Genomic DNA, 19,407 nt, shown 5'->3' with positions numbered 1-19,407 from the left:
TATTTCTCCACTTTAACCATCGGGTCTCCTCAGAGGGATAAAGATCCTTCTATCTGGCAGTCTTAGTGAACAGTCTGTTCATTCACATGGCGTTGCCTCATAAGTATTCAGAAACCTCTGATATTTCTCATGTTTGTTATATGTATGCTGTAAAACCTTACACATAAATTTGTTGATGATAATAAGTTATTCTGATAAATCTGTTTTAAATCTATACTTTTGAAGGGTGAAGATCATACCTTCCTAAAGCGCAGATATATGATACAACACACCAAAAAAATGGAATGCACTGCTGAAATCCACATTTCACATATTATTAAGTTCCCTTATTTTAAAGTAAATTTATAGTACACATCTGTTTTTTTTTTTTTTTTTTAAGATTATACAAGTCAAATAATATTGAAAGAAGAATTAAAATGTGTTTGTTTAAATAATATATAAGCAGCTGTTGAAGTGGATATTTAGAAGTGGCGGTATATAAAAATAGGAATGTAAGTGAATGGAATCTGGTAGTTTAACAATAAAAGCTGTAGGAGAAGTGGTGGTTTGTCATAACACTATGACACTATGTACCAGCCCACTTTAACAACTATGTATAACACAATCAACATTTTTATTAATAATCTAGAATCTAGATCATGATTGATACAGAAAAAAAGAAGAAAGAATACAGCAACAAGGAGTAAAGAAGCCCTTGTACATGGTACACTTGAAGGCACCCCTGCTTATGTATGCAAATTCTCACAGGAATCTGAACATACATTCCATGCAATTAGTGGAGAGGTAAGACTTTACTTTTGTTATACTAAATATTTAATTTAAAATCATGAAATTTGAGACATTATGAACACTAATGAACACTTATGTTGAAGCAAGAAAAACAACTTCTACATATTTTTACTTTTACTTTACATTACTTTGATCTTTATTTTAGTCTGTAGATAAATATTCATTAATTTCTTTTGCAACCTTGATTTTAATGTAATTTTTAAGCGGTTTAAATGGTCATTAGTTGTGTACTAGAGTAGATCTACACACTGGATCTACGGCAGGTCCTACTCCACAAAAATGTTAGTAAGGCATAAGGCATATAAAATTATATCCAATTTTTGTCTGCAAGCTAGGTTTTGTCTAGAGTAAAAACAAGCCCCAATATGTCATAAATCAAAGAAATAATATAGTTGATGGCATAGATGGAAAACATGATAAAAGCAAAAATATTGTGACATGTAGGCTGTGAGGACTGCTTGTATATCTGAAGTGTACTGATAATGTAGCTCTTGTGGGAAGTGTGATGTGCACATTCAGACCTAGGTGACTGTCTTTTCAAGAATAGTTTTATTTTTTTAAACCGTCCTTGTTATGACATGTAGTATATTTTGCAATAATTTTTTTTTGTGTTTTTTTTTAATTTTTACATATCGAACAAGAGATTTAATTTTCAATATGTTCCATTTTTTTTTAAGTTTATTTTCTTTGTAAAAACATAAGCTCATCTTTATTCAACTACATCTTATTTAACAAACCATAACTAAAATTGTACAATAACATTTGTTAGAAGTTAAGGTGTCTGTTTCATGAAATTTACTGTTTTAACTTATAACTGAGGTTAATGGTACTATGTCGCCCTTTTGAATTTTTGGGCCGCAACATGCAGTCCCTGAAGTGTGTAAGGTTGCCCATAACTGGTGTACATATTCTTGGTTAGGATTATGCAATGTGTTAATACACTATATAATTACCATATTACAGATACACACATGAAATCTATTAATATTTCTTAATGATACAAAAATTTATTTTTTTACAGTTAGCCAACATATATGAAAAATTTGACATCGTAATCCAACAGAAAATGATTTGTTTGCACCGCGATGATGTGCGAAAAATAAGTGAAATGATACGTCACTTAGATTCATTTTTGTCACAAGAATTATTTCCAGGTGACGAAGCACCAGCGCAATCACAATCACGAAGACGGTTTCATTCCACCAAGAAGATATTTTGCGAATCTAATGTACAAAGCCAAATATGTCTGCCAAAGCTCAATAACCAAGACCAAAAGAATGTTGTAAACATGTTGAATGAATGGAAGCAAGAAACTCCAGAAATGAACATTTACTTTTGACCGAATACTGCTTCAGAAGAAATGATGGATAAGAATACATTTATCTTATGCTATCAAACAGAGTGCAAAAGAAGACTTTACTAAAGTATAGCAATCAGATTACACTATTAGATGTGACATATCAAACTACTCGATATACACTTCCACTTTTTTTCCTATGCGTTAGAACAAATGTCTGCTATGCCAAAGTTGGTGCCTTTGCAACCCAGCAAGAAACATCCGCATGTATCCTGGAGACATTACACATTTCAAAGAATGGAACCCCGCTTGGAAACCAAATTGTTTCTTGGTTGATTTTTGCCAAGAAGAGATAAATGCAATATGTGAAATGTTTAAAGGTTTGTCATTTGCTATAACTATACATTTTTTAGATGATGAATACATGTGACTCATACACTCAAAATGTAAGTTCATATATGTTTTTAAAATATAGCGAAGTATGCGCCTCAATATTTTGTCATTTACATAAAGGCAATCATTTTGCCACTATCGAAAAAAGCTCTGATGGCGAGCCAAGCTCTGTTGTACAACCACACCAAAGGCTAAGTACTATACCTTTTCCATCATTAGCGGGCCTAAATTTTTTCTTAGAGGGGGCGGGGACTAAATTGCCCCCTCTAAAAAAACATCTAGGCCCTCTAATGATGGAAAAGTTATAGTGCTTAGCCGTTGGTGTGGTTGTACAACAGAACTTGGCTCTCTGGCTGCAGGCAGATATTTAAGTAGGATAACCAGTAAACACATATGCTTTGCAGTACATTTAGTAAAGTATAAATATAAATGTTCCATCTTCAACACCTGCGTACAGTACATAACTAAGAACAAATTTTTCCTATTGAAAACTACATGTTGCTTTGGCATATGCAAGGCATCGTCCAGACTGGATAATCCCCTTACAGTTTGCTGTGGCCAGACCAATCGCAGGACAATATGGACAATAGGACCCCCCTCCTGAATACTGAAATTACTATTAACTAGGCAAGAGCACTTTAATTAGCTTCTTGCTGGGTGAAGTAGTTCCACAGCAACTCTTTTGGAAAGTAAAAGGAACTTGGTTTAGCATACAGTTGATTCAAATAAAGTGTTTGCTTAAAAATAATAAAAACAAGCATATCTGGTAACAACATTATGATAAATACATGATTACACCATAATAGTTTGTGGTACAATACAACTACCAGGGAGCGAACCATAGGGGTAAAGAGTATGTTGATGGCAGTCCCTATTTATGTGAAAAATGTGATGCTGGTTGAGGTGAAATTAAACGCTTCTTTCGTCACAACACCACTCCTTAAGGATACAAGGAACAGTCTAACTATGGTCAGTGATAATCAGAATTTACGACCCTTTACCGTTCTGTACTTCCATAATATTCCATAATATTTGAAATACGAAAAAAAAATTGAAACCTTCCTTATTTACCACTCTTAGTTTTCCCATAAGTGTACTACACTGACTTTGCCATTGTACTGTTTATAACATATTAATATCCTCCACACCTGACCTGTAGGAGGCACATAAGTGCCTACTCTCCCGGAATGTCCGGGAGACTCTCGAATTTCTGGGAGACCTCCTGGACTCCTGGGAGAGCAAGCTAACTTCCCGGTACCTAAAGACCGAAGTAGTAAAGTGACATGGGGCGGGGCTTGGGACGTGAATCGCACATCATCGTGGTCCCGCCGCTTGCTGCATATAGACTCCCGAAATTCGGGTCAGTCTCCCGGGCTCCAAGATTTCACAGAGAATCGCGTCATTTGACGCAATTCTCTGTGAATCACGCCATTTTGGAGGGCGGGAGGGGGCGGGGCGAGGCCAATCGCGTAATTTTTTTACCCTGCCCCCTGCAACGTACAGCCCCCCGCCCTCCAGTCACGCCCCCCAACTCCCGGAAGCAAGTTTCCGGGAGTTGGCAAGTATGCCATAACATGTGTATTGAATATATAATTTATAAATTGCCTTCTCTACCTTAACCTCTCTGATCCAGAAATAAAAGGTTAAAGGTTCTTGCTGTTGGTTATTGAGTTGGGAGTGAGTAATTTTACCAGTATCAGTGCCCCTCTGTCACCCATATTCATTCTCATATCAACTGAATCTAAACTGCGAAGAAGGATGAAGGACAGCATAGAGGAAAAAGTAGTAAGTCCTTGCATTGTAGTCACTCCATTCCTCTAGGGTGTTACACATAAGTTTTCTTAAAAATGACAGCAGTATTACCCCATTCAACATTCAATGCTATAATAAAAAATTAAGTCGAAAACCTACATTTCAATCTGCACATAAGTTGGGTTTTTAAAAAGCATGGAATGTAAACATTTTTTTTACATTAAATAGATAAATAAAGATGTTCTTAATACATGCTATACACACAATGCAATTTTTATAGTTTCTCTTACTTGCATACACGTTCTGTGCTATCTAGTAGCACGCATATGTGTAGCTTTATATACAAAGATGATAATGTGAAAGTCATCACTATCAGTTGGCATTTACACCTACCCTGTAACTGGTGCAAATTATATGGTTAGGAGAACATAAGAGAAACCCAGTACTCTAATGGGTCACAATTGCATTGGCATGCCCTTGGCTTGCTTTACTGTACAATACCTACTTTCATCAGCCACCTTCCCCTACCCCGTTCCGCCCTTCAAGTTGTAGGCAGTAGTAAATATCATTTGCATTTAGGCATAAATTGCATACAATTGTGTTCATTGGCGTTGTGTCCGAAGATGAATCAGGCCCTTTATGTGTATGAAACATTGGTAATATCATTTGTCATTTATTGTTTCATTTCTTCCTACAAAGACATTTGGGGAAGCTTAACAAGAAAGTCAAAGGAACAGACACAAGAGGAGCAGACAAGAGGCAAAAGCTAACAAATGTGAGGTGATCTCGAGACATAATTTGACCAACCTAAAGTGGAGGGGAATTGACAAGAAATTAGATTTTGGGAAACCCAATAAAAGCAATCTGCATTAGCAAAGATTCTGGGCTTGATTCAGTGAGGAAGGTAAGGCAAGAAAAAGGAGTAATTTTGCAGCTTGGCAAAACCATGTTGCATTGGAGATGGAGGTAAATTTAAAATGTGGGGACAGATTTATAGTTGGGGTAGTGCATATCCTAGATCAACTTTAAATTTCAGTGTACAGTCATGACCCAAAGATTTGAGAATGACACAAATATTATTTTTCACAAAGTCTGCTGCCTCCGTTTTTATGATGGCAATTTGAATGTATTCCAGAATGTCATGAAGAGTGATCAGATGAATTGCAATTCATTTCAAAGTCCCTCTTTGCCATGACAATGAGCTTTATCCCAAAACAACATTTCCACTGCATTTCAGCCTTGCCACAAAAGGACTAGCTGACATCAGGTCAGTGATTCTTTCATTAACACAGGTGAGAATGTTGATGATGGGTATTGACAATGCTGGAGATCACCCTGTCATGATGATTGAGTTAGAATAACAGACTGGAAGCTTTAAAAGGAGGGTGGTGCTTGAAATCATTGTTCTTCCTCTGTTAACCGTGATTAGCTGCAAGGAAATATGTGCGGTCATCATTGCTTTGCATAAAAAGGCTTTCACAGGCAAGGAAATTGCTGTTAGTAAGATTGCACCTAAATTAACCATTTATCGGATTATCAAGAATTTCAAGGAGAGAGGTTCAATAGTTGCGAAGAAGGCTTCAGGGTGCCCAAGAGCGTCTATCGAGCTCCAGGACCGTCTCATAAAGTTGATTCAGCTGCAGGATCGAGGCACCGCCAGTGCAGAGCTTGCTCAGGAATGGCAGCAGGCAGGTGTGAGTACATCTGCATGCACAGTGAGGCGAAGACTTTTGGTGGATGAATGAATCAATATAGGTGGTATTCCAGCGCAAACACAAAATATAAAATCTAACAGCAGCCACCTATGTGAGGACTCTGATAAACCAGCTAGTCTGGAATATAATTGGTACAAATAGACATTTACATAGGACTGGTGCTAATATGTAGTACAGTAAAGTATGCCAATAAACATAAATGTCAAATCACGCTGGCAAACATCAAGACTTGATAGAATGTTTCAAACCAATGAGGAAGGAAACCAGAAAGAGTAATACAGCAATGGTATAAATGCTGATAGATCGAGGACCACAACAGTAGATGATGGAAGGTCAATCTTTTTTTTTTTTCATATATAAGAGTTATATCCAATCACTTGCATGTAGTTTCTGGTGATGTGGTCGCCTTCCTTATTGGTTTGAATTTATTGAAGAAACACTACAAATAATTGATATTTACCAGTGTTATTTGACACTTATGTTTACTGACATTCTTTACTGTACTCCATATTAGCACCGTATATTTATATGTCTTTTTGTACTTTTGGAGGATGGCCTGGTGTCAAGAAGGCCCGCAAGGAAGCCACCTTTTCTCCTGGAAAAACATCAGGGACAGACTGATATTCTGCAAAAGATACAGGGATTGGACTGCTGAGGACTGGGGTAATGTCATTTTCTCTGATGAATCCCCTTTCAGATTGCTTGGGGCATCTGGAAAAATGCTTGTCCGGAGAACGAAAGGTGAGCGCTACCATCAGTCCTATGTTATGCAAACAGTAAAGCATCCTGAGATCATTCATGTGTGAGGTTGCTTCTCAACCAAGGGCTTGAATAAAGAATGGTAACAAAACATCCTCCAAGAATAATGGCTCCCAACCATCCAAGTACAGTTTGGTGACGAACAATGCCTTTTTCAGCACGATGGAGCACCTTGCCATAAGGCAAAAGTGATAATAAAGTGTCTCGGGGATCAAAACATGGAATCCTTACTACTGCCCCTCCTCTGTCACAGTGAGCTTAGTTTTTGTTAAGTGCATAGGAAATAGGACACGTCTGTTAGGCTCCTGCTTATACAGTAGTTAGCATTATTTGTTCATGTTTTTATTTTATTCTTCTCTCCCATTACAGGTGCACCGCAGGGACCATTGTAAAAGACCCAGCAGAGTGAATAGCCAGTTGGCTTCATTGACTCCAGGTCTCTGCGCAGTGGTGAGAAGCCTGCCAGCTCCCCTTACACCAGTGCTGGCAGTTGCAATTTCCCTCCCTTAGTAACGAGCAGTAGAGACACAATCTGCTGGTAAACTATTCAGACCTGCCTAATGTTGGCAGGCTGCGATGGATGATACCATAGGTGTGCAGCAGGAGGTCTCATAGATAAAGAATCACCTCAGGAGTTACCTTATATTCATACAGACCGAGTCTTAGGATGTATATCTTCTTTATATAGTACTAAGTACCAGGATCAGTATAACAGCTTTCAGTAATAGCTTCTTAACATAACATATCAGTAACATGAGCTGCTCAGCTCACCTCCTTTCCCGGAGAGTTTCTTCTAGAACACAGAGACATGAGACAGGAAATATACAAACAAGTACATGCATATACAGCAGACAAACAATACACCTCTGTATAAATACAGCGCCATCTGCTGACCCTCCATGGTAACTACATGCATATAAACAAACCTATAGTCTGCTGTACGTATTTCAACACCCCTTCTCAACAGACTGGGTTTCTTCAGTTAGACCCATCTTTGACGTAAGTCTCCGATGTCTCTCTCTGACAAGAGGCTTAGTCAGGATATCAGCTGTCATATCTTCTGTTGGGCAATAGTTCAACTCTATAAGACCTTGTTCCTGTAGATCCCTCAGGAAGTGATGCTTGACATCAATGTGCTTGGTTCTTGGGTTCACTCTGTTTGCGCTAATGCAAGGCATCATTGATTATCCTCATATATCTTGATAGGTTCTTCTTGAGGCATTTCTAGGTCTGATAGTAGTTGCATTAACCATACCACTTCTCGACTGGCGTGAGCTGCTGCGATATATTCAGCCTCTGTAGAGGATAGTGCCACGGAAGACTGCTTCTTGCTTGTCCAGCTGATTAATCCTTCTCCGATAGAGAATAGATATCCACTTGTGGATTTTCTGTCACTTGTGTCTCCAGCCCAATCTGCGTCAACATATCCTGTTAACTTGTGACTTTTGTGCTTGCTGAGAGCTTAAGCTTCTTTTTAATCGTTCTCTTTAGGTAACGAATTACCCTCTTGACTGCATTCCAATCCATCTTGGTTGGTTTAGAAACTTTTCTGCTTAAAATCCCGACTGCTGTGGAGATATCTGGTCTGGTGACGGTTGCAATATATAGCAATTTTCCTATGGCCTTTCTGTATAGATGGTTATCCTGTAACAGGTTGCTCTGATCATTTGGTTCTTTTACATAACTTGTCTCCATAGGAGTGCTTGCTGTCTTTACTTCCTGTATACCAAATTCCTCAATGGTTTCCTGAATCTTGTATTTCTGACTTAGTGTGAATGTTCCATCATCTTCTCTTGAGATTTGCATTCCCAAGTAATGTGTTATGTGGCTGAGGTCTTTTGTTTCAAACTGACGGTTTAGTTCTTGTAGCAATTCAATTTCGTCCCCTTCTTGTTCAAAACAAACTAGCAAATCGTCCACGTAGATCAATACATAGAACCATCTTTCCTCTGCCAACTTTGTTTAGAGACATGGGTCTGCTTTACTTCTGATGAATCCCTTCTCTGTCAGATCTCCATTTATCTTTGTATTCCATGCTCTTGCTGCTTGTTTAAGACCATATATACTCTTGTTAAGCTTACATACATGATCTGGGTTTTGAGAATTCACAAAGCCTGGTGGTTGTTCCATGTATATATATTCCTTTAGTTCACCATGTAGGAAAGCCGTCTTTACATCGAAATGTTTCACTTGCATACCTTTTATGGCTGCTGTTAGGAGTAAGGTTCTAATGGTAGTGTGCTTCACAACTGGAGCAAACGTTTCATCATAATCTTCTCCAAATTTCTGTGAATATCCTTTAGCGACCAGTCTTGCCTTGTATCTTTCTATTTTTACTTCAGAATCATACTTGACCTTAAAAGTCCATTTATATCCTATGGCATTTTTGTCTACTGGTAGTCTGGTCAATGTCCATGTCTGGTTGTCTTCCATTGATTCCATTTCTTCCTTTGCGGCTCTTAACCATTTCTGTGCTTCTCTTTCTGAAAAATTGGCAATTTCTTCCCATGATGTAGGTTCTTGTATGTTAATAGCTTTTGCTTTGTAAGATAAACGTGCAGGTGGTTTTCCCTTATTTTCTCTTGAAGAGCGTCTCACCCCCTCAGATGTACTCTCCCGAGTGTCGCTGGTATCTGTCTTGTGTTGTACTTCAACTTCTTGAGTGATCTCTACTTCATCTGTTTCTTTGGATTCTGTACTTTCTTCTTCAGTAGAGTCTACCGGAATTATGACATCATTTCGTGTTTCTTCTATGAATGTCACACTGTTGCTTATAATTATTTTTTCCAGTTTTTGGATTTAAGATTCTGTAGCCTTTTGAATGTTCACTGTAGCCAACTAGAACGCCCTCTACTGCTTGGTTCTGCAACTTGCTTCGTTTTTCAGCGGGAATGTAGATGAAGGCTCTGCATCCAAAAACTCTAATGTGCTTTAAGCTGGGTTTCTTACCACGCCACAGCTTGTATGGTGTCTTCCTTACTGCCTTGGAAAGTAGTCTATTTTGAAGATAGGTGGCTGTTGCTGCTGCTTCACCCCAATATTTGTCAGGTAGTCCTGAATATGTAAGCATGCACCTTATCATTTCTGTTAGTGATCTGTTTTTCCTCTCAGATACACCATTTTGCTCTGGTGTATATGGTACTGTCTTCTGATGCTCAATACCGAGTCCTCTTAAGTACTGTTCTATTTTCTGGCCTGTGAACTCGCCTTCATTGTCACTGCGAAGAGTTAGCATATTTCTCTTAAACCTGTTTCTGGTCAAGGTCACATAGTCTTGCAGCTTTTCTAAGACTTCATCTTTACTTTGTATTAGATAAGTGACTGTGAACCTGGAATAGTCGTCAATGAATGTCAGCATATACCTTTTGTCTCCTACGGTTCGCGTTTTCATAGGTCCACATACATCACTATGTACCAGGTCTAGTGGTCTGGAAGCTCTGTTTTCACTTTTCTTAGGAATTGTCATCCTTGTTGCTTTTGCTTTTATGCAGCATTGGCATTTCATCATTTCCGAACAGTCTGACACTGTGAGATCCCTGGCTAGGTCTCTCCTCTGCATTTCCTTTATGCAATCTGGGTGTCTATGTCCTAATCTTCTATGCCACTTGTGAATACAGTCAGCGTGTTTCTGTGCGCTCAGCTTTGCCTGCTGTTCTGCGATATCCAGACAGTATAAATGTTCTCTTATTCTGGCTGTAGCTAGCGTTTCTCTTCCATTTTGGATAAAACACTTATTATTCTGAAACTTTACAGTAAGTCCTTTTTCTACTAGATTCTTTACTGACAGCAATGCTCCTTCAAGCTTGGGAACATATAGCACATCTGTTACGGGTATCTCTGCATAGCTGCCATTACCCTTGGAGCATAGGAATTGACCATTCCCTTTCCCTTCTGCAATGATATTTGTTCCATCTGCCAGGTAGATTGTTTCTTTATGGTTCAAATCAAGTTCAGTAAAGAAGTCCTTGTTGTTTGTCATATGACTAGTCGCTCCTGAGTCTACATACCACTTTTCTGACAATTGGGTTACTGTCGCTTTAAATTTTCCATTCCAATTGTGTGCTCCTGTATCTGTAAGTGTGGCTTTGGCTCTTTGTTTGTGTAATCTTTCTGGTGGTTTGTGCTGCTCTCTCTTCCATATGGTGCAATCTTTTTTCAGGTGACCCATTTTCTTGCATCTGAAACATGCTCTTGTTTCCCTGGTGTGTGGCTTAGTGTCCACCATTTTAAGTGCTTTCTCTATGTCACTCTCAGTATTGCACTCTGCAAGCTCCTTTCTGCATTGATACTCCTCTATAAGTCTGTTCTTCACAAAGTCTAGTGTGATTTCTGCTTCAGGTCTCATTTCTAGTGCATTTATTAGTGCACTGTATGTATCTGGTAAGCTGCACAGGAGGATAGCTACTATGTGGTTGCTTTTGATTTCTTCTCCCATTGACCTGAGCTGTATGGTTATCTCTAGTAGTGCACTGATGTGTTCTTGCATTGTCTTGCCTTTGTTAAATCTCATTTGGTATAGTTTTCTTAATAGGAATAGTTTGCTGTTCAAACTTGATCCTTCATGCACCCTCTGTAATGCAATCCACATGTCTTTAGCTGTACTCTCTTGTCTTATGTGTATAAGCTGATCATCTTCCACTAGTAAACTTATGGTGGCTCTTGCCTGTTTGTCCTTCTTAATCTACTGCTGATCCTCTCCTTCAGGTCTGTCTGCACTTATGACTTCCCATAAATCATCTCTGGTTAATAGCATTTCTACTTTAAACTTTCATGTCTGATAGTTCTCATTAGAAAGCTTGCTAGCAGCTAGTCTGAGATCTGTGTAATTGGCCATAACCCTTCCGTGTATGAATCTCTCTATTCTTCTGTGGTATTAAACTTGTTTTACTCACAGTTTTCTCTCCAAGGTTCTCCTGGGTGTTTCTTGTGTACTTTACACAGTCTGCTGTCTGTGCCTGCTGGGACTTGCAGTGCAGCTCGTGATCTGGATGCTGCTTAGGATGCACTCCTGATAACTTTATCTTGTATAGACTCCAGTCTGGGCCCATAACCTTTTGGCAGGCTGCGATGGATGATACCATAGGTGTGCAGCAGGAGGTCTCATAGATAAAGAATCACCTCAGGAGTTACCTTATATTCAGACAGAACGAGTCTTGAGATGTATATCTTCTTTATATAGTACTAAGTACCAGGATCAGTATAACAACAGCTTTCAGTAATAGCTTCTTAACATAACATATCAGTAACATGAGCTGCTCAGCTCACCTCCTTTCCCGGAGAGTTTCTTCTAGAACACAGAGACATGAGACAGGAAATATACAAACAAGTACATGCATATACAGCAGACAAACAATACACCTCTGTATGAATACAGCGCCATCTGCTGACCCTCGATGGTAACTACATGCATATAAACAAACCCATAGTCTGTTGTACGTATTTCAACACCTAAATGGCAGTGGTTGGTTGCTGATAGTGTTGGGCAGTTGTGAAGCTGTCAAGACTTTAATAATGACCCGGGTGACTTGCCGGCAAAATTTCCCATGAAAGTGAACAGTCTATACTGGGGATAAGTCAGGTGATTGCACTCCATAGGAGGCAATTCGCTCACCGGAATAGCAGCTGCGGGTCTGGGCATGTTTAATACTCTGCAGCGCTAAGAGACACCAGCGGAACCAGTGGAACGTCTGTGCAGCATTATACCTTTGCAAAGTGTAATGGTAAATTATCTTTAGGACAGTGTGACCCTTCTTTGACTGCACTACACACACAGTCTGTGTTCTTTCTGGCTGTAGCAGGTGGTTCTTCCCTGACTGAGACACAATTGCCAGTATTACTGACCGAATCCACCTAGGGTTTGACATGCTCACTTACTGTCTCCCATAGAAGTATTCGTATAGTTCCAAGTCCCCATCCAGATTCCAAACACTCATCAGGGGAAGATGGTGAGCTGTTTTTAGAATCAGACGGAGAGGATGCACTAGGCTCAGAGGAGTTTTCAATGTGGATAATCTTATTCTGGGAGTCAGACACTCATTAGGCTTTGCAGAGCCGGAGGCGGAGGACCCCTTTGCCTTTTTCTTTCTTCAAAAGACCTAGGAAACAGGTTGTTTGTTTTCCACCTACCCTTCAGGATGTTGGACATTGTGTTCGACGTTTGGCAGAATCCAAAGAAACATTATCAAGTGCCAGGCAGATTCAAATCTCTATCCACTACCATCTGAGAAATTTCATAAGTGGGAGGTTACCCCAAGAGTGGACCGCTCAGTTGCTTGTTTGTCCACTTCTACGGCGATTCCTGTGCAGGGCAGGGTTTCTCTGTGGTATCCAATGGACATAAAATATGATCTTACACTTCGCTTGACTTACCTGGTGGCAGGTAACTTGTTTAGACACAACATGTCCATAGCCTGGGTTAATAAAGCCATTCAGCTGTGTTCAGAACAGTTGATTAAGGGTCTCCAGGAAAATGTACATTGAACTAATCTTCTTACATTAATAGAACACATTCAGGAGGCTTCCGATTATGTGGGTCAAGCATCTATGGATGCTGTGTCAGTCAACTCTAGGTTCTCGGGCCCCATCAGTGCAGCCTGTCGTAACTTGTGGTTATGCTCCGGGCGCTGGATGCAGACTCTACGTGCACCTTGGAAGCTTTGCCTTTTGATGGCATCACATTGTTTGGGTCTGAATTATAATAGATTATTCAGGTGGCCACAGGGGCAAAAGTACCTCTCTACCCGTTAGGTCCACTAAACTTAAAAAGTCAAGGTTTTGGTCCTTCGGTAAAGTTTGCGGAAATCCCACTATAGGATAGTCATCAGCCCCTAGAGGAGGGTATCATAGAGACTGGGGCTCAGCCAGACATGGAACTCTCAGGACAGTGGACAAGCTTGAGGTGTGACAAGATCCCACCCGTAAGTACTGTGGAGGGGCTCATCTACTACGCTTTCAGTAGCAATGGCAGGTTTCAACCACAGACACTTGGGTGCGGGGGATTGTAACACGAGGTTAACCTAGTGCAGTTTCCTGCAAGATGTTTCTTTACCAGAGCACTTCCCTCTTGTACCATCAGGTGCATGGTACTTCAGGACGCCATCAGAAAGCTCCTATCATCTGGAGTGATTTTTCCAGTCCTGCAGCAGGAGGGAGGGTGAGGGTATTACTCCAACCTCCTGAATTTACTGAATTCACAGACGCTCAACAAACAGGTCTACATGCTCAGATTCCGGATGGAATCCCTGCGCACGGGTATTGCAAGCATGGAACAGGGAGAGTTCATGGCCTCCACAGACATCGGGGATGCCTATTTACATGTACCCATTTATGAGGGACACCAGTGTCTCCTCCTTTTTGCCGTACAGAAACATCATGTTCAATTCAGGGCTCTACCATTCAGCCTGGCCACTGCCCCGAGGGTCTTTACCAAGGTGATGGCAGGACTATTGCATTCCCAGGGAGTCATGATCATTCCTTCTCTGGACAATCTCCTACTGAACTCACAGTCCACAGCTCTGCTCTTACACCACATCCTGATCACCATTCTCTTTCTAGAGGAGCATGGCTGGGTGCTGAACCTACCCAAATCCTCTCTCAATCCATCTCAGCAGATGCGGTTGATGGGTCTCAATTTCAACATGGCAACCAAGAGGGTCTACCTTCTGGAAGACAAGGTCCTTTCACTTCTGCACAAGACCAGGATTTGCATGGTGCGACGGGAAGTATCTATTCTCTGTTGCATGAAACTGTTGCCACAATTCCACTCTCTACCTCACCAGAGAGAGATTCTTTTGAAATTTTCCTGCTCCCATGAACATTTGGAGAGGCAGAGCATCAAACTGTCCAGAGCCACAAGCTCATCTCTCTCATGGTGGTTGAGAAGACAAAATTTAGGTATCAGGTTCTCTGGTCCCCTCAGGAGACCACACTATCCATCAATGTCCTGAAATTTAGAGTGGTTCATTGAGTGTTACTTCAGGGGCATAGGTTTCTAACTGGGAAACCATTAAAGATACAGTCAGACAATACCACGTCAATGGCTTATCTGAACGATCAGGAAGAGGGGAACACACAGCTCCATGGCAACGCAAGAGACATCTAGGATCATTTCCTGGTTGTAAAGTTATGTTCTGATCATCTCTGCCATTTTTGGACAATTGGGAAGCCGACTTCCTCTCCACAGAGAGGTCTGTGCTATTCTGGTACATCGTTGGGGCACTCCAGAGATCGATCTTATTGCATTCCGTCTAAATTTTCAGGCTTTATTGCTCAGTCAAGGGATCTCCCTGTGGGGTACTTGGATGCCATGATGATCTCATGGTGCTTCAATCTCCTGTATCTGTTTCCTCCATTCCCAATGCTTCACCAGTTGCTAATAAAATTAAAAAAAGAACACGTCCCTGCAATTCTAGTGGCTCCAAATTGGCCATGCACGGCACAGACATTCAGAGAATGTCAATGTAGCCTCCATCACATCTGTCGGTTCGACCAGACCTTCTTGTCCAGGGTCCTCTTCTCTACCATTAATTAGAACAGCTGAAATTGATTGTGTGGCTCTTGAAATCTTAATTCTCAGGGCGAGGGGTTTATTGAAAGGTGTAGTGAGTACCATGATCAGAGCACGAAAATCTTCATCTTTGGTCATCTATCATCGGGTCCGGAAGGTATACATCCTCTAATGTGAATCCTTTTTGCAGATGGGTCTGGGTAAGGGACTTTGTCTAGGTTCTTTTAAAAGGCAGGTGTCTGCACTTTCTTTATATTTTCAGCACCAGCTGGCATCTCTCCCGGAAGTACAAACGTTCCTTTAGGGTGTCTTACACGTTCAGCCACCATTTATTCATCTCGTGGAACCATGGGGCCTCAATCTATTGCTGAGGGCTCTAATTAGAGCTCCCTTTGAGCTTTTGGATTCAGTGGACCTATGTCATGTCACTTGGAAGGCAGTATTTCTCTTAGCTATTGCTTGGGCTCGGTGTGTGTCAGAGCTGGGAGCACATTGCTGCAATTCTCCATTCCAAGTTTTCCATGAGGATAGGGCGGTCCTCAAAACTAAACCATCATTTTGTTCCGAAGGTGGTGACCCGGTTCCAGCAGGGCCATCTTAACAACATTATGGGCCCCCGGGCAAAGCAGTGCACTGTGGCCCCTACATATATATATATATATATATATATATATATATATATATATAGATATATAGATGTATAGAGATACAGATACAGATACAGATATAGATATAGATATAGATATAAAGAGATAGAGATAGATAGATGTACTTGCTCAGTGACCCTTGAAGTTTTTTTTGCAGGTTTTTTCTTTTGCAGGATTATTTATTCTAATTAAGAGCCCTGCCTATGGGGCCCCCTTGCTCGTAGGGCCCCAGGGCACCTGCCCATTGGGCCCAATGGAGTAGATGGCCCTGGGTTCCAGTTGAATCAGGAAATTGTCCTTCCAACATATCGTCTTTCTTCAGCATCTTTGGATTAGACTCTACCTTGATTGGACGTTATTTGCACCCTTCAGAGTTATGTTGATCGCATATCTTCTATCCGAAAGACGAAAAACCTTTTTATCCGTTATGACGCACATAAGAGGGGTTGGCCTGCCGCAAAGTAGTCCATTGCTCGCTGGATCACTTCCACCATTCGCTTGGCTTATGTATGTGCATCTCACCCTGTGCTGGATTCCTTAAAGCCGGATTCCACCAGGGCTGCAGTTGCATCATGGGCAGCACATCACGGTGCTTCGGCGCAGCAGATGTGCCGAGCGGCGACGTGGTCGTCTGTCCACACCTTTTCAAAATTCTGTAGGTCGCAGGGCTTTGCATCCACGGATGCAAGTTTTGGGCACAATCTTTACCTTAGGGGGCAGCTTTAGTATGTCTTCAGTGTACCACTTTGTTCCCCAATGGTAGAAAAGTGAAAATAGAATTTTTACTCACTGTAAAATCTTTTTCTCTGACTCCATTGGGGGACATTGCACACCCTCGCTTTCAACTGAAAATTGTTCTGTTCTGTTTTAGTTACTTTATTCTGGTTTTTGCCTTGTTGGTTCTTCCTCTCTGCTTGGTTCTACAAAACTGAGCTTACTGTGACAGAGGAGGGGCATAGTAGGGGAGGAGTGTATCATGTACATAGTCCACCTACTATACCCCAGTGTACCGCAGTGTCCCCCAATGGAGTCAGAAAAACAGATTTTACGGTAAGTAAAAATCCTATTTTAGCTGATGTGCAAAGTAATAAACTAATTTGCACCCCATACATTGAATCATGGTTTCTGCAGAAGACAATTTCCTCTTTTTGCATTACTTTCCTTAATGAATCAGGCCCTCTGTGTATAAGATAGGTGCAATGCTTATATATTCTCTATTTGTTTTATCAACTTAACCATTTGTTACAATGGAAAAAAAACACAAAGCTGATAAACTCCCGCTATTAAATGAGTGTGATCTGAAATATTCAAAACCTCCCTTAGCTGCCAAACACAAGCAGACAGAGTGGCTAACAGACACTCCGGCTCACCATCATTCAGTGGAGGATGCTTGTAGCAAGTAATTGCATATGCTTGTATGGGGAGAGGGTTCTTCTTTTGGATTACAAAGACAGAACAGTTTCAAATTGGATTACAAAACCAGAAGCCATTGTATTGCATCACAAAACAAATATTTTATTTTATAATAAAATGGACAACAATGGTTTGGAGTCTATTTTATTCAATTGAACTGTATTTTAAAAAAATGTGTATTTGTGTTTTAGTTGCCTATTTTTACACTTTTGACCTAATGAACAGGGTTCGTAGGGACCCTGGTATAATATACTGGGAATACGGATGCTCTAGATTTGCCAATCCAGGGGCTCAAATCTTTTTCAGTACGCAAGCACCACAGGTGTAGTCGTCTTTGGAAGGGCGTGTATGCTTGCTTTTCCCTACTATAATGGGACCCAGCACAGGATGTGTAGCACTGGGGCTAGTTGAGGTTTTGGAAAGGGTACTGTCCATTTATTTATTTATTTTTTAAAGGCCCAAAATTCATCTTATTATGGTGATAAGTGTATTTTTTTTGTCATTGACACTCATTAAGAAGTTACTTTACCCTGCAATTTTACAGTGGCAGGTGAGCAATTTTCATATGCCCTGGTGAAAGCTATACAGAAAGATAAACATTTTTTTCTTTTTTAAAATTTTTTGTGGCATAAGATATAATATATGTATTCTTAAAGTGTAATCACAGAACAGGTATACTTGATAAATAAACTCCCCTATTCAAAAGAATGTTGGGAACCTGAGATAATCCTTTTATCCCAAATCTCACCCAACAAAAAAGCCCTATTGCTGTTTTTTTTTTCTTTTAAATTTCAACCTTTAAGGTCGATACAAACAACTTGGCATGGGGGAGAAGTTCCTGGGTTCACACTGTTTGGATGGAATCAGAGAAAATATTCATTTTTTTCCTACTGCATACAATATTGCCAGTCAAAGTAGGGGCAATATCAATTCTATGCACACTTGTGAAAGTATAATGAATTGAATAAGATATGAGCACCTTATACTTTCTATTGTCATAAAGCTAAAAATTTATCTAATTTTCACCCATGAAGATTTATCACACTTAAAACCATAAAATTTATTTAGTCCCTCAATGTTCAAAAATATAAAAATTTTTGGGAAACTTGGGACCCCCAGGGTAAAGAAATGAAACAACAACGCAGAAAGAGACATATTTTTTTGTTCTCTGGAATTTAAACAGTTTGACAGAACAGGAAACGGTGCAATCAAATTGTATATGTGTTCTCTGCATTGAAGTAGCAAACTCTAAATTAAAACACAGTACCTTACCTTTGCATACCAGGGGAGAAGTGGGGTGTCCCTAAAAACGTCTTCCATTCTCAGAGGGAAGAATAACACATTTTTTAAAGATGACAGGGTGGGGAAATATGTCTTTGCTGTATCTTCAGAGTTACTGTTATTCAATCCTTTCATGAAGTAGACCACTGGTCTGTCCTTGTACACACGAGCTGCTGACTCAATGGCACATAGCACTAGTGAAGGTGGCTGCATTCTGTCTGTGGTCTCCAAAAATATGATACTATCCCCTCCTCCTAAAATGTCGAGTGGATTTAGGGGACTGGAGGAAATCATTCCTGTTGCTTTATTAGGCAACTCATTTGTGGCATCTTTGTGATTTGCTAACAGTTTTGAGGTCAAACCTTTAAATATATTTTCTTCTGAGAATAAAGATATGAATGGATAAATATGTTGTTTGTAGGTGATTCTGCAGAAGAACCCAATGGCTACCAAGAAAAGGAAAAAGACCAATATCCTCAGGGCTTTCAACATTGTTGTAGTGTGGTTGTCAAACTGTGAGAGAAAGTACATTCATTATTAGGTAGCTCAGACAATGTAATACAGATTAACACATTTTAATATTTCAACAGAAAGTTGTAAATAAAGTAAAACAGATGAACATGTATCATATAATCTGCTATGGCAAGCTGAAAAGATCAAAGGTAATCTGGATCCCAAAAACTGATAGTGTTGATGCCTCTATTTCATTGTACTAAAATCTTATTCACATGTTAATACTTATTACTGTAAGTAAATAAATAAAAAAACACGGACACCAGTAAATTTTGTCAATAAAGGTCACAGTTTATTAAAAACAAGACATGGTGGAGGAGAAGGCAAATTGAGGGTCAGCTA

The 19,407-nt window shown here is 40.0% G+C and overlaps 1 protein-coding gene across 1 annotated transcript in view; it reads right to left on the bottom strand.

Moving 5' to 3' along the window:
• LOC142143595 (alpha-1,4-N-acetylglucosaminyltransferase-like) overlaps window positions 1-18,818 on the bottom strand; it is a 34,118-nt gene extending 15,300 nt beyond the window's left edge. Inside the window, exon 1 of the mRNA XM_075201562.1 lies at window positions 18,544-18,818. Within this exon, the coding sequence (XP_075057663.1) occupies window positions 18,544-18,765 (222 nt within the window). The 5' untranslated portion in view covers window positions 18,766-18,818. The remainder of the gene's footprint in view (window positions 1-18,543) is intronic.
• Window positions 18,819-19,407: the final 589 nt, after the last annotated feature.

Source organism: Mixophyes fleayi, chromosome 3 (genome assembly GCF_038048845.1).
Source record: "Mixophyes fleayi isolate aMixFle1 chromosome 3, aMixFle1.hap1, whole genome shotgun sequence".
In the NCBI taxonomy this organism is placed as follows: domain Eukaryota; kingdom Metazoa; phylum Chordata; class Amphibia; order Anura; family Limnodynastidae; genus Mixophyes; species Mixophyes fleayi.
This window is presented reverse-complemented; position numbering and strand designations above follow the sequence as displayed.